Consider the following 15,578-nt stretch of genomic DNA (forward strand, 5'->3'; position numbering starts at 1 on the left):
CTGCCAGTTAGCCAGCTAGGTCAGCCAAGTCAGCCAGATTAGTCAGTCTTCCAGTCAGCAAGTCAGCAAGTCAGCAAGTCAGCCAGTCAGCAAATTATTCATTCAGACAGTAAGGCAGTCAGACAGTCAATCATCTATTCTTCAAAAAATACGCTAAAAATGAAATGAAATTTTAAACCTCCTCAAAATGGAACTAGAAGTTATTGAATTTATATTATAAAAGGATATAAAATTTGGGGTTCATTGAACCTCAGTCACAATTTTATAGTCTCTCCCCCTTTCTAGCTATCAATATACCATAACATTCAGGAACAAAGAATAAAATAGAGAAATTTAATTCAAATATTCAATGCTATTTTTTATTTATTTACGTTCAGCATAAAATCCTCATAATCATTAAATTAAATGATTTAATTTATTCATGGATAATTTTCGTATGCGGTTATGACTGACTTTTGTTTTGATTATGATTTTGGTGAAATGGGATTAAATTTGAGAATATTTTTTTTGTGATTTTTGAGAGAGACTTTAACATACATTTGATTTTGTATTGTGTATGAATTTAGTTGGAATGTTAATGATAAGCAGACTTACTCTTTAAAGCATTGAAAAGAGATTTTTTAAGGAATTTTTGGAATTTTTAGAAAAGTAAGCATTGAGTTTGATTTTGAACGTTTTAGAAGTGAATTTTAATGAATTTTGATTTTAATAATCAGTATAATAAGGAGATAGATAACAATTCTTGAGATCAAGCACTGAAATTAGCTGAAGTGACTTAATACTGCAATTCTGAACAATAAATTATAGCAATAGCAGTCAAACACATTGCAGATTGAGGTAACTTGTGATTGATTCATGGCAAAAATTAATTTCGAGATTGACGGGGGAATGGGAAAAATGTATGTCACGGGGGTTTGGCATTAAGAATCTGATTCACATCTATGTCGAACTCAGACCTTGTAAAACAAATCTGACTCGAATGAACTAGAGAATCCATGAAATACTCTACCAGACATCTAATCTCTGCATTTAAAGTAATCAAATTTAAACTCCATCCATTATCACAGTCAAACATCATCGCAGGTTACAACCCAATTAATTAAAATCAGCAAGACTCTCCAAAAAATAAATTAAATATCATTTAATGAATAATTCAAAAATGTTCATCAACGATTCCTCTCGAATTTCATATCATATAATTAATTTACATTCATAATTGCCATAATCATTATTGTTGTTATTTGACATTGTTAAATGGCATAGTTCAGTTTAAATTGCCAAAAAATTTTAATGTTCCACAACATAATGATGCTCAATTTACTATAATTGCATGATTTTATATTATATTATATATTTTTTGAGCATATAATAATAATGTCCGTAAAAATATTGTATTTTATTACAAAGTCATTAATTGATAAGCATTAACGAGAGTTATTGTTGCTTGTTGGATGTTCAACATGCTCTGTCGTGTATTAGTTTTTTTTTTGTGTTGTTGACTTTTTTTCGCTCTCAATTTTTTGAGTGTTTTTTACTCTAAAATAAAATTTTAAATGGCATGGTAATTATCTTGGTAAGGTTGATACTCAAATTTGAATTTGTGTTGAATTTTTTTTAGCACATGTTTTACAATGTGTTGTTTGTTTTTTGTAGATTGACTGAATATTTCGGAGAAATTAGGTTTGGAATTTTAGAAATTGAGTTTGTGTTTGTGTCTTTATATCAGAATCGAAGTCGACTTGAATTTTAAGTAGTGATGTCCATACATTTTTTGGTACATCATGGGGTGTGCCATGACCCAAATCGCGTACTGCATACGATCATTTATGGCAATTCCAAACAATTTCGGTGACAAACTGATGTGCCGCGTCACGCAGTTTGGGCAACGCTGATGTAAAGTATCAAATAATAAGCTAGAAAATTAGAATAACTCAAATCCGGAACTAGGTGGTCAATGACTAAAGTTCCAATTTTTCAACAATGACTAAGTTCAATTCCCAATGTATTAAACGCTGTAAGAATAAGTATAATTATATTGAACTGGAACTGATCAGTGCACTTGAATAGCAAAAATTGGTAAATCAATCGAAAATCTGACTGCAAGCTGACGTGACTCTGTCGTGTCGCTTGATTCGATTTTAATCCGGCAATATGCTAAGTTCACGCTTGACTCTTGTCGGATTTTGGACCAATTACCCGATTTGTGCTTTTCGAGACAAACTTTGAAGCCTTCCCCTAATATAGGCGGAGGTCTTGTTAATTTGCTAGAAATTCTCGGCAACCGCCTATGAATCAGCACTACGTATCAGTCTAGTTAAGTACAAAGCATCAAAAAATGCGCTCTAACAACTCAACCCACACTCCCATCTCTTCTACCTTATTCTTAAAACAACAACATACAGTCTTCAATACTCAACAAAATAACATTTATATATGTGAGAGAGATTCCACTCAGTGATTTACCTTATGTTTACAAACCAGTTGTTGCTGTGTTTTGCTGATGGTCAGACGATGTTCAAAGACCTCTCACAACAGTTTTGACATTTACAACTTATTGCAAAATCGAGATTATTACGAAATTTCGATTAAATTAACTAGATAATTAATTATTTGAATTTTAAGCAAGTGGATTTACTTAGTAGTGTATAAAAAGACTCAAGTGCTGTGATTTTATCAATTTTATTCTTCAAAGGTGCCAACGACTGACTTATTAAACAATTCCCTGCTGTTAAGTGCTTCAATTCTTGATAATTCTAAAGAATTCAACAGCCATAAATAAGTGTACATTAAGGAAATTCATTTAAACTTTATATTAGGACGCCACAAGCATTGCACACACGTCAACAACCTACGAGAATCGAGAGAATCAAAAGAGAAGAGAGAATAAAGTGAAAAAACAGCCATGAAAAGCATCATAATAATTTTCTGTATCTATATTTCAATCGTACAAGCATTGGATAATGGCTTGGCAAAAACACCGGTAAGTAATTCAATTGTTGATGCGCGTTCCTACCTTAATTGCTCGCCGCCATTATTTGGGTTGTAATCAATTAAGTAATTTCACAGACAACATAAAGGAGATAGAGTAAATAAATTGATTCAATTGAAAAATTTCGCTCTTCTTGATTACGACAACGATGCGGTGATAAGGCCTTGAGGATGAATTTTGTCAGAATTTTTTGTAATCTGTTGATAAATTTGTGATGGAATTTGAATTATTGCTGATTTAGGGGTTCAAATTGAGATTATACTCGAACAGCACAAATTGAATCTGGCACCGAATTTGGCAAGTCAGAGTCACCTCGGCCAGGTGCCATATTTTGATTCGGTAAGCTAACTTGTGCTATTCGGGATACATATAATGTCAATTTTAAGGGTAACTACAACTAGTCAACGCTGTTGAGTTTTCAAGCTTTATCTTTGAAAAGTAACAATCTTGTTGTACGTTGTCCGAGGAGCACAACGAGGGTTCTGAAGATTGTCGCTACAATGGCACTGTGGCACTGCTACTATAGGTTCTCGCTACCAAGATCTTACAGTCTTGATTTTGATCCCAGTCCAGTCTCAGTCTCAGTCTCAGTCTCAGTCTCAGTCTCAGTCTCAGTCTCAGTCTCAGTCTCAGTCTCAGTCTCAGTCTCAGTCTCAGTCTCAGTCTCAGTCTCAGTCTCAGTCTCAGTCTCAGTCTCAGTCTCAGTCTCAGTCTCAGTCTCAGTCTCAGTCTCAGTCTCAGTCTCAGTCTCGGTCTCAGTCTCAGTCTCAGTCTCAGTCTCAGTCTCAGTCTCAGTCTCAGTCTCAGTCTCAGTCTCAGTCTCAGTCTCAGTCTCAGTCCCTGTCTCAGTCTCAGTCTAGGTATTGACCTTGAAAATTCTTCGAAACCACTAGATTGCAATGTTAACGTCAAGACGTATAGGAGCTTCGATGGTACCATAACGGCTACATTTGCTTCATTTTAGGGCACACTCAAATTGACGGCATCTTGTTGTTCGGGGCAACATAGCTATACCGTGTAACTTTGTTGTGCTGTTCCTCTATTATGAAGTCGTCCGGACTTCAGTCCTTCAGGCTTCAGTTTAGTCATCTTTTTGGAATTTTAGTGCCCGAACTCTCAAAGCTCTGCTTTAGTACACCTAAAATTATTAGACTAGTTCATATAAAATAATCAAAAACCTTGAGGAAGTAAACTTCTCCTTTTAGAACAACTTAATAATATCCAGAAGCCATTAAGCTTCAATAATAAAGCACATTCCTAGCCAAAAAAACATAAACTTAATCTATCAAGCCCATTTCCTCCAAAAACCTTGAAAACAATCAAAGACTCTGACAAAATAATACCAAAGAATCACGCCAGCATGTAAGAACATTGAAAATAAATTTTCTCCTCATTTCTTTTGTAGCCAATGGGCTGGATGAGTTGGGAACGTTTTCGTTGTATAACAGATTGTGATAAATATCCTGATGAATGCATTAGCGAGCGACTAATTATGGAAATGGCCGATATAATGGTGAAGGATGGGTGAGTACAAATATTCAATTAGCAATCCTTACGGTAAATATTTGCATGATGAGTCTCTTAATGTATCAGGAAATTGCTGGATAATATATATATTTTTACAGTTATCTCGATGCTGGTTACGAATATGTAAATATCGATGATTGTTGGTCGGAATTAGAGAGAGAAGACGGCAAAATTGTTGCCGATAAGCAGCGATTCCCAAGAGGAATTAAATTTTTATCAGATTATGTAGGTTGAGTCAGGCACAGGTTGAATATTTTAATCAAAACTTCTTTTCCATCCTCAAGGTTCACTCAAAAGGTCTCAAATTTGGCACATATCTCGATTATGGAACCAAAACATGTGCCGGCTATCCAGGATCACTTGACTTTTTAGAAACAGATGCACAATCATTAGCTGATTGGAATATTGACTTCATTAAGATGGATGGATGTAATGTCGATACGGAAAAAATGGTTGATGGATATATTGAGTTTGGAAGACTGATGAATGCCACTGGCAGACCTATTGTGTAATATTTATTGATGATAAATTTCATTAAAAATTATGTCTATAAAATATATTTTATTTCCAATGCAGATATTCATGCTCATGGCCAGCATATTTTGAATATTATCGAAAGCCCACAATGATACCCGACTATGAAGTTCTGAAAAAGACATGCAATTTATGGCGCAATTGGAAGGACATTGAAGATTCGTATGAGTCAATGCTGTTTATTGCTGATTATTTTGCCGAACATGCTGATCGCGTTTCACCACATGCTGGTCCAGGTCATTGGAATGACCCTGACACTCTATTACTCGGCAATTTTGGACTTACTTATGAGCAGAGTAAAGCACAACTTGCTATTTGGGCTGTTATTGCTGCACCATTCCTTCTATCAACAGATTTACGGACTATTAAGCCGGAAATTAAAGAGCTTTTATTAAATCGTGAGATAATCGCAATAGACCAAGATCCACTCGGCATACAAGGCAAACAAGTAAAGCAAGGCTACGGAATTGAAGTTTGGATACGTCCCGTATTACCAAGAATCGGAAATGAGTATTCTTATGCTGTTGCTTTCGTATCAAGACGAACAGATGGTCATGGATATGCCTTTCCATATACATTGGAAGATCTTGGATTTAAAAATAAGAATGGATATATTGTTAAAGACTTGTTCAATTCAAAGCGTAGCACATTTGAAATAATTGAAAATGATACAATTGAGGAACGAGTTAATCCAACTGGTGCCAATTTCTATAAATTTACTCCAATTGAGAATAATCGAGAGTTGTAATTTCCATATAGATTGAAAATTGAAAAATGCCTCCCGGTACTAAAATCATTTAAATATAATTTTATATATAGAAAAAAAGTAAGGTCTTTGCAGATATATATAAGAAGTAAATTAGAACATAATAGCCATTGGCATGAATTGCAGATGTTGTTTTTCATATTCTGTTTCAGATGTTGGACGATTTTGTATGCTTATTTTGTTATTGTATGAGGTAATGTGGACAGACTTTTAAGATTGTGAGTGCTGGTGGGGGTTATAGTGATTGGATTGTCGGATGTGATTGACATTGAGGTGTTTTGTGGGAATGCTCTTAACTTGTGGTTGTCTTTTTGCCGACTGGCACAAGATTTTTATGGCAGTCATGTGGCGGCTTAGTGGTAGCCAGGTTGCGGACACATGACATCAAAGTGACAATTATCATGACAGTTTTATGAAAATTGCCACTTGGACGTCATATAGCACCCACTTGGACGCCACATGGCACCTACTTGAATGTAGCATCCAATATATAGTAGCCACTAGGATGCTAAATAACAGCCATTAGGACGCCATATGAAAGCTACTAGGACGCCATATGACAGTCACTCGGACGCTATATGACAGTCACTTAGACGTCATTTAGGAGCCAATAGGATAGCTATGAATACATGAGATACCCGAGCTGCTCATTGCGTCAATGGCAATCATGTGTCAGCAATATGACTGTCCTGACATGAACAAAGCATGCCAATTTTAGACGGCTGTATCCATGTCCTTCGTGTCTATGTGTCCTATGTGTCCTATGTGACTCTGTAAACTTTGTGTCATTGTGTCTTTGTGTCGTTTTGTCTATGTATCCTTGGGTCTCTGAGTGTAATTGTTCCTGTGTCTTTGTGTTTTTGTGTCACTGTGTCTCGGTTTCATTATGCCTATGTGTCTCTGTGTCTCTGTATCCTTGTGTCCCTACGTCTTTTAGTCTTTGTATGTCCATTGTATTCGTGTCACTTAACATATCTAAGAAAATTTCAATTCTTCTCAACTTTAAGTCTAATATTTTGATGTAGACTTGTTCAAATCTCTACCCCGTACCTCATATCTTATGTCAATCTCTACCATAGTACTCATGGTAATCTTTTTACAAATTTATATCAAGAAAACATCCTTTGAACAAAAGAATCATCTGCAATTGCATATTAACCTCATTTTACCTTCATAACCCCATTCAATCCACCTCAAAAATCTCAACATACCTCCCCTAAAAAAGAATCATGAATTCCTCAACAACATCCTCAATAAGACCTAGATTCTCAAAAAGTCTTCATGAAATTTTAATTGAAATAAAGTTATTGAATTATTAAACAACTTTCGTACGTGTCTATGCAGGCCTCATTGTTTATACTTCATCATAAATAAGTGAAGAGATGATTTTTTTTTGCAGCAGCAGACAATTGAGGTTTTGTTTATGAAATATGTGGCATAATTTTCATGTCCCGTGGGAATGAATGATGACAAAGTTTGTTGGATTCAAAGTTTTTTCTTAGATTTAAAGGAGGATGGTGCTGCTAAAGTCTATTAAGTCATATAGTCTGTGGATGGAAAATTTAACTTCGATTATTTTATTTCTAGGTACCTAAATCAATATTTGTTTGGAAATTACGTGATTTTTTGCAAGTTGAAAAGTTTGAAAATTTTTGTCGATTTATTGAAATTTATTTCAACAAGTTTGGATATGAATATCATTAAAAATTGAATTTATGTAGATTATTATTGATGTTGTTATATTGAGAATATTAATTTATGCAATGAATATAAATCTGATGATATTGATTGTAATTATTTTTATTAAATTTCAACTATGGAAATTACTTTGTTAGATTGCTGAAATTTGGATGATGTTACTATGGAGGCTAATTTAGAACACGGTAGGCTCAATAAAATATATCATTTGTCAACCCTTTGGTCTGGTAATTAACTGGACATTATGTCAGGTTGTCTACTCGGGTGTACATCCATATTCCCTGTTCTCTTTCACCATCTAAGGGTTTTGCAATGTGTTATGAAATTTCTTGGTAATTTCCTAACGTTCCCTATGTAACGATTCATAAATCAGTTTCTTGCAAGAATTAAACCCTTCTATTTTAGTGATGCGGGTATCCGGCCTGTGGTCTAACCACTCGGCTACAAAAGCCTACCTCTCATAATAGCTAATTTACCTTCCTAAACAGCACTACGTATTCACTATGGCACCATTATGTCGCTGTAATAACGATAAAATGTAAATTGTCCCGACGATTACTTGACGGATGATTTCAAGGAGTTTTTATGACGAAAATTGCTGTTCATCGAATTATACCACTTAGGTTTCGTATGATTCGTTATCCTAGATTTCATCAACTTCAGACTTCATCACTTACAGTTTACCATTAGGAGTTCAGAAATAAGAAGAATACAGGAAATGAGTCATTTACATATGGCATTTTGCCATGTAGTCGAAATCATTGGACGTAGGTCCAAATTTCACTTCACAGGTCCATTATTCAAAATTCTACTTTTCCAGTCAGATCAACAAATAGATCTTCGTTTATAACTATCAAAACTGTGCAAATTAATTAAATGTTTTGTGGAAACTAATTCATATCGAATGAGAAAATTCAAGAAAATTATCAAATTTTAGGTCATTTAAAATACAATTAGAATTTTTCACGATCACTTAACTGCTGTTAATTATCAAAAATGCCGTAATAATTAATTTCAATGAAATTTGCTGATAAATCTAGACTTTTAATGGATGCTAAATTAATATTTTAGCTTTGCAACAGTTTAGTCATCTGATGTTGCTAATTGCAGTGCTATGATGGACTATGATGGACGGTATTTTGGGTTTGTTAGGTACTAAGAGCTTCAAGAACGTCAAGCATCATCAAATGGAGCAAAGAAAATTGTTTACATGTTTTCAATGCTGGATATAATAAAGAAAGGATCCAAATTTCATAAAATCAAACAAAAGTCTTCAACATCTTCACAACAAACATCCATAAAGTCAACATGGAGCCACTCTACAGCATCATCTTACATCAGTCATCAAAAAATTGAATCATCATACTTCTAATCTGTTGCACTTGACGTAATCTCACATTGTAACAAACAACACGTTTTACCAGTTAAATTAACGTCCATTACATGCACACGTACTTGCATGTCCATTTGTTAGTACAAAAAAACAGTTATCAAAGATTAATTTGCACAGAATAACGATGACTCTGGCTAAAAAATTAAATTCATGTTTTCAGAAAAGTTCTAATGATTTTTTTGTGTATGTGGGGATGAGATGCATGAGAGATGATTATTGCTGAAAAAAAAAGCACCGAAAAAAATAAAAAAATTCACACGAAATGAAAAGTAATTCATGACAATGAAATATTAGTGCAGGTGATGTATGCACTTGTGTGATTCTGTGTTGTTTGTTTAAGCTGCACAAAACTTTATCTTGATGTACATTTTGAGTATAAAAATCAAGCACGTTTAATTGAAAAATTCAGTAACAAATCACAACAGTTAGTTGACAGTCCAATAGAACTAAAATCATGAAAGCATTTCAATTATTTTTGGTAACAATTTGTGTGGCTGTTGTCATTGCCCATCCCGGTGGTGGTGAACATGACGAAAAGTTCAAGGAAAAGCATAAGAAAATGAAGGAATGTCATATGCAGACTGAAGCTTTAAGAAAATGCTGTGAATTCCCAAAACCAATGGAAAAAGATGAAGAATCAGAATGCAAAACTGAACATTTAACTGGAATTGAAACCAAGGAGAAGAAAGAACAAGGAAAGGCTTTCATGTGCTTCATTGACTGTGAGTTCAAATCCAAAGGATTCATTGAAGGCAAGGAAGTCAAATGGGACAAGATTAAGGAATACAGTGAAGCACACAAAGATGAAGCAGCTGGTTTTGAGGAAGTTGGAAGTCAGGCTCTTGAGTTCTGTGAAAAGACATGTAAGTATGACTTATTAGGGGGAGTTGGGGTAGAACTGCTTGATGTTGGTAAATTCAAGCTTTTTGCTGTAATGATGGGTTGATATCAGCAGTCATGCAGCCGTCAGGGCACCCTCATAAGTTGCCGACAGTACCTAACAGACAAGAGACCGCTTTTGGTACTGTAGTGGTATTTTTGTATCATGGATGATGTTACCATAGAGGCTAACTCAGGACACTGAATGCTCTATAAAATTCTTCATTAGTTGACCGTTGATCTAGTAAATAATTAGATTTATGTCACGTTGTCTACTCGGATGTCCTTTTCTCCCTTCCAATCTAAGCGTGAGTGTTAAGTAATTTCCGAAAGTTACCTATGAAATAATTCATAAATCAGCCTTTTTTGTGAGATATGAACCCATGTCCTCACAAAAAGAGTGACACAAATGTCTGTTCTGTGACAGGTCACAGACTAACAGGAAAGCATGCTCTTGGCCTGTTAGTCGACTGCACTGTGCTGTTCGGTTAGGACAAGGATATATATAATGCTATAGAAGATATACTGCATCACAGACTGCATTAAAAGACCTAATGGGTTATATATACATGGGATCAGTTTGAAGATCATCTAGAGTTAAGTCTCCAATTATCATAAGTTGGCTAATCCGACTAGTTCGACTCTAAGCCAGTGTGACTTTGACTTGATGCTGGATTCAATTTAAATTCAAGTTCATGGCAGCGTCACTCCCGCCTGGTGTCAGATTTTTGGTCGATTAACCAGCTCGTGCTATTGGCGGCAGGAGGCATAGCCAGATAATTTTCAGATTGGGGCCCGTGCCCCCAATGGTCCCTCAAGATACGCCCCTGATTGGGGGTCATCTCACTCTGCTCAGCCTGTCCATTAACCTTCCCAAAAAAGTCACAAAATTGCAAGAAATTTAATCAAAAAACTTGAATATTTTCCAGTCAACGAAAAGATGGAGAAATTCAAGGACATGAAGCCAAAACACGATAAACCACCAAAAGACGGTAAAGATGGAAAACATTGTGGCTTTATGGGTATTGCCATTACTGGATGCTTGGGTGGTTATGCAGCAAGAGTAAGTTAAAATAAGTCGATTTTAGATGTCAAAACAAAACTTTTACAATTAATTTTTTTTGTTCTCTTCTACCTCAATCCTAGAACTGTCCTGCTGATAAGTGGAAGAACAGTAAGTTGGAAATGACACTTTATTAAAGTTTTTTAAAACTATTTCTAAATGAACTTCTGCATTTTTTGTTTGTAGCTGACGAATGTAATGCCGTTAAAGCAAATGCAACATCAATTGAGGACTGCATGGCTTAAGTCAATATTGATGCAACTTGCCATTTTTGCTGTTGAGACAGAATTAACTAAAAGCACGAGAAAATCATATTATAGAGGAACAGCTATGTATGAATATAAAAAATAAAAAATAAATCTACGATTATAAAACAGCAAAAAAAAAAGAATTTATTAATCATCAGCACGTAAAGGAAATAATAATGCATGTCTATGTCTATAAATGCATGTTTTATTCACTTCCATTCCATGCTTCAATCCGCTATACTTATTTATTTATTTTTTTTCAAGATCAATGTCTATATTCGGCATATGGGAAACTGTTCCTTCATATTTTTTGTAAACAAAACATTCAACATTTACCATAGCATGTGCTCGTCACTTCCAATTCAACATTCCATGACAATTCCAATGTTCCAATGCAACATAAAAATTTGAAACAGTTGAAAATGAAATTTTCATATCGTTTCAAGAAGTTTCCATCCTTGCCTTTTCAGTTCAGATTTGAATTGCGTCGTGTACGGTTGTCTATACGTGTACGAAGATAGACACAAATTCGGTTTAATCGCACAATATAAATGAGAATATAGAAAAGAGAAAGAAAATATTATTTTTTTTTGTTAGGTTCCAAAAAAAAAAATTTAAGGAAGAAGTGATTAATTACTTGATACCGAACGGATTATTACTGACATAAATCATTTTATGCTGTATCATTTTTTTGTGTACCGTGTGTGAGTTTATGACAGTTTATGGAAGTGTCAGTGAAAATTATTTTGGATATTTATTGATAAAAAAATTTCTCAAATTACTTCCTGAAGGAATAGATTGAGTTGGATATAGAAAAATTAGCACAAGGCAGATGTGTGAATGATGAATTTTATGTTTATGACAGCCTCAATTGGATTAAATTAAATTAATATGGACGTGAAGTAAAAGAATTTTAAAATTTAATTCAAAAATTTTTGCAAACTTTAAATTTTGCAAAATATCAAAAAAAAATTGAATTTGCAACAAAAATCTGCAAGAGTTAAATCAGAGCTGCATGAAAATTTGCAATTCAGATCACAATATTTATGCTAAATTTGAATATTCAGTTTTTGAGGATTTATGTTTGAAAACTGACTGAATTAAATCGACTCGAAAAATTCAGTTGCAATGTTGAATTGGAAATGAAGTGAATTTATAGAAAAAAAAATTGCAAAATTGTGACATTCTAAAAAAATTTTTAAAATTGAGAAAATTTAAAAAAAATTCAAACGAATTAAAAAATATTGATTTTTAAAAACTGAAACAAATTTTAAAAATTGAAAGAATTTAAAAAAATTCAACAGAATTGCAAAATATTGAAATTTTAAAATTCAAGAAAAGTCAAAAAATTCGAAGAAATTCAAAACTGCTGCAAAATATTGACTTTTAAAAACAAAACAAAACAAAATTTTTAAAATCAATAGAATTTAAAAAAGTCAAGAAAATTTGAAAATCAAAGAAAGTTTGAAATTCAAGAGAATTTAAAATTCAAGAAAATTTTAAAAATTTTAAACAAATTGAAAATTTTGAAAAATATTAAAAAGTGATCAAATTTGAAAATCAATAAAAGTTGCAAATTTAAAAGAATTTAATAAACAAAATATTGATGGATTGTTAACAAATTTGGATAAATTCATGAATTAAAAAGAATTGCAAAAATTTCAAAAAGAATTTAATTTTCAAATAAATAATTGAAATTCGCACAAATCTAGTGAAAAATTAATGAATTTCAAAAACAAAAACAAATTTCGAAAGTTAATCTAAAATCATTACGAACTCGAAACGACGAAAGAATTTTTTTCAAAATTGAAAACATTGCAATTTTTGATAAGAAATTTACGAACATTTAAAGTGAGATAATTTACAAAATTTATAATAAGTGCTTGAGAAAAAGGTTAAAAAGTGCGAGAATTTTAACATTTTATAAAAATATTTGTAAATCATCCAAAAATCCAGCACAAAAAAGAAATTTAAATTTCCACAAAATCAAAAAAATTCCAACAAGATTTTAAAAAAATCACCTTTAATTAAAGCAAAAAAAAAAAAATATCTATAAATAAGTGGGTAGTGCTAAATAACACAACGAATAGATATTATATCAATAACCAGATATCCCTCTGTTGATATTTATACACCCATCATTCATAATAGTGTTCATATTGTTGAAAAAAGAGAGAGAAAATAAATAAATCAAAGCATATTTGATATCTGATAAGAAAGCCAAACATAAAAAAAGGTGAAATACAAGGCTCCCGCAGATTATAATCTTCATACAAAATGATTTTCAAGATTATAATCTTCCATACAAAGATTATAATCCCAAATAATCTTCATACAAAGATTATAATCTCAAATAATCTTCATACAAAGATTATAATCTTTAAATAATCTTCATAGAAAGATTATAATCTTGAAAATAATCTTCATATAGAAGATTATAATCTTCTAATACAATGAATTTAGTTGTAACTATAAGGAAAATTAACATTTAATGAGAAATTAATTATTTTCTGCGCTTTTCGTTAACTGTGCATTGTGCATCAAGTTTCAAACTAGTTTTTCACTCAATTGCAATCAAAATGGAAGTGAATAATTTTATTTTTAGGAATATTTCATCCTAGGTTAAAGAAAATTCAAGCCAAAATTGACATTTTCGAGGGTTTTTCTGCCTTGTTTAAGCAAACTTAAGAGAAATATGGCTTTTCTGTGTGGTTTTACACTCCAATTTGGCTTCACTGAGGAGTTTTCCACTCTAAATAAGGAAACCAACCCAAAATTCGTCGAGTTTTTCACCTCGAATTAGAAAACCGAGGCCAAATTCGGCTTTTCTGAAGAATTTTTCACTCTAAATAAGAAAACCGAGGCATAATTTGGCATTTTTAATAGGTTTTTTATAGGTTTTTCATCCCAAATAAGAAAACTGAGGCCAAATTCGGCTTTACTGAGGAGTTTTTCATCCTAAATGAGAAAACTGAGGCCAAATTCGGTTTTACTGATGAGTTTTTAAGCTCAAATAAGAAAACTGAGTCCTAATCCGGCTTTACTGAGGAGTTTTCCATCCTAAATTAGAAAACTGAGGCCAAATTCAATTTTATTCAGGAGTTTTTCACTCTAAATAAGGAAATCAAGACAAAATTTGGCATTTTTGATGGGTTTTTCTAAGGTTTTCCATCCCAAATAAGAATACTGAAGTAAAATTCGACTTTTCCGAATAGGTTTTCATCCTAGATATGAATACTAAGGCAAAATTCTGCTTTTTTCGATAGTTTAATGTAAATTACACTTTCGTAATAGTTAAAAACTTAATATGACATTAAAGTTGAAGATTATAATCTTTAAAAGGATTTGTATGGAAAAGATTATAATCTCCATACAAAGATTATTAAAGATTATAATCTTCATACAAAATTTTCAAAGATTATAATCTTCCATACAAAGATTATAATCTTTAATAATCTTCATACAAAGATTATTTAAGATTATAATCTTCATAGAAAGATTATTGAAGATTATAATCTGCGGGAGCCTTGGTGAAATAATAAAAATATTTTTGTGAATTGATAAGATAGTGTAACATAATAGCGAGAATATTGCAGTTTATTGTGGAATATAAAATTAGGTGAAGTGTGCGCCAAGCTGAATATTGGAATATAAAATAAAAAAAGTTTTCTCATTAAAAAAGGTAAATACCTGGAAGTGAATTTTGGATATTTAAACAAAAGAAATTGAAAGAACAAAAGCCACCAGCAACATTCATTAGCTTCATCTTGTTTGTCTTCAAGGATATTCTTTTATGTCTCTTGTTCCTCTTGTTCCTCCCTTTTTATTCATTTCAATTATTATCATCGCATCGTTCCACATATTATATTATAAAAAGCATAGAAATTCACATATTTTTTTTTTGTGTGGTGTGTAACTGAAAAGAGAGTGAAAAAAATTACCAGGTGTGCCTGAATCATTCATATACGCATTTCATTAATATAAATTTATGTTCCTTTTATGTTGACATAATTGAATGGAGAGAGAATGGAACTGGGATGTGTATATATGTATAATATTTTAATTTTTTTCTTTCAATATAATCATCATGATGACGGAAGATGAAAATGTAAATTATTAATTCTCTTCTGCTACATACAATTGCTTCATGTTGTGAATTTTTTATGTCAATTATTATACTTTTTTGTGGTGAAATTAAATTATGATTTTTTTTTTATTCTTTGTGGTGATGAGTTGTTTTAAGGATGGTGATGAGTTCATCTGTGTGTGGGAGGTTTATGAGGGTTTATCATGCTAATTTCAGGGAATTCTATGGTGTTTATCTTGGATTTAATTGGTTTTATTGAGGAATTGTTTAAGAATTTAAAGTTTTAATATGAATTGACTGAGTGATACAATGGAGCAGGACTCCAATCACCATGAGACTTCCAAATGAGTGACAGTTGAAGACTTCTTTAGCCCGGGTTAAAAAGGGAAGGCGG

The 15,578-nt window shown here is 32.5% G+C and overlaps 2 protein-coding genes across 6 annotated transcripts in view; both read left to right on the plus strand.

Annotated features, from left to right (window-relative positions):
• The first annotated feature begins 2,430 nt into the window (after nucleotides 1-2,430).
• On the plus strand, nucleotides 2,431-5,936 carry LOC139095620 (alpha-N-acetylgalactosaminidase-like). The gene is made up of 5 exons (XM_070647008.1): nucleotides 2,431-2,980; nucleotides 4,395-4,513; nucleotides 4,615-4,741; nucleotides 4,801-5,024; nucleotides 5,093-5,936. The coding sequence occupies exons 1-5, from the start codon at nucleotides 2,903-2,905 to the stop codon at nucleotides 5,796-5,798; spliced, it is 1,254 nt and encodes a 417-aa protein (XP_070503109.1). The 5' UTR covers nucleotides 2,431-2,902; the 3' UTR covers nucleotides 5,799-5,936.
• A 7,155-nt stretch (nucleotides 5,937-13,091) lies between these two features.
• The window catches only part of robo1 (roundabout 1), a 170,445-nt gene continuing 167,958 nt past the window's right edge, over nucleotides 13,092-15,578 (plus strand). Inside the window, exons 1-2 of one of the 5 annotated variants that reach the window (XM_070647020.1) lie at nucleotides 13,092-13,333; nucleotides 14,663-14,779. The gene's annotated coding sequence lies outside the window, so the exon portion shown is untranslated. Of the gene's footprint in view, nucleotides 13,334-14,605; nucleotides 14,780-15,578 lie in introns of all 5 variants that reach the window. The other 4 variants (XM_070647015.1, XM_070647018.1, XM_070647017.1 and 1 more) reach the window with 4 other exon arrangements.

This window comes from Chironomus tepperi, unplaced genomic scaffold (assembly GCF_022539635.2).
Source record: "Chironomus tepperi strain 1889 unplaced genomic scaffold, CSIRO-AGI_Ctep_v1 contig_369, whole genome shotgun sequence".
In the NCBI taxonomy this organism is placed as follows: domain Eukaryota; kingdom Metazoa; phylum Arthropoda; class Insecta; order Diptera; family Chironomidae; genus Chironomus; species Chironomus tepperi.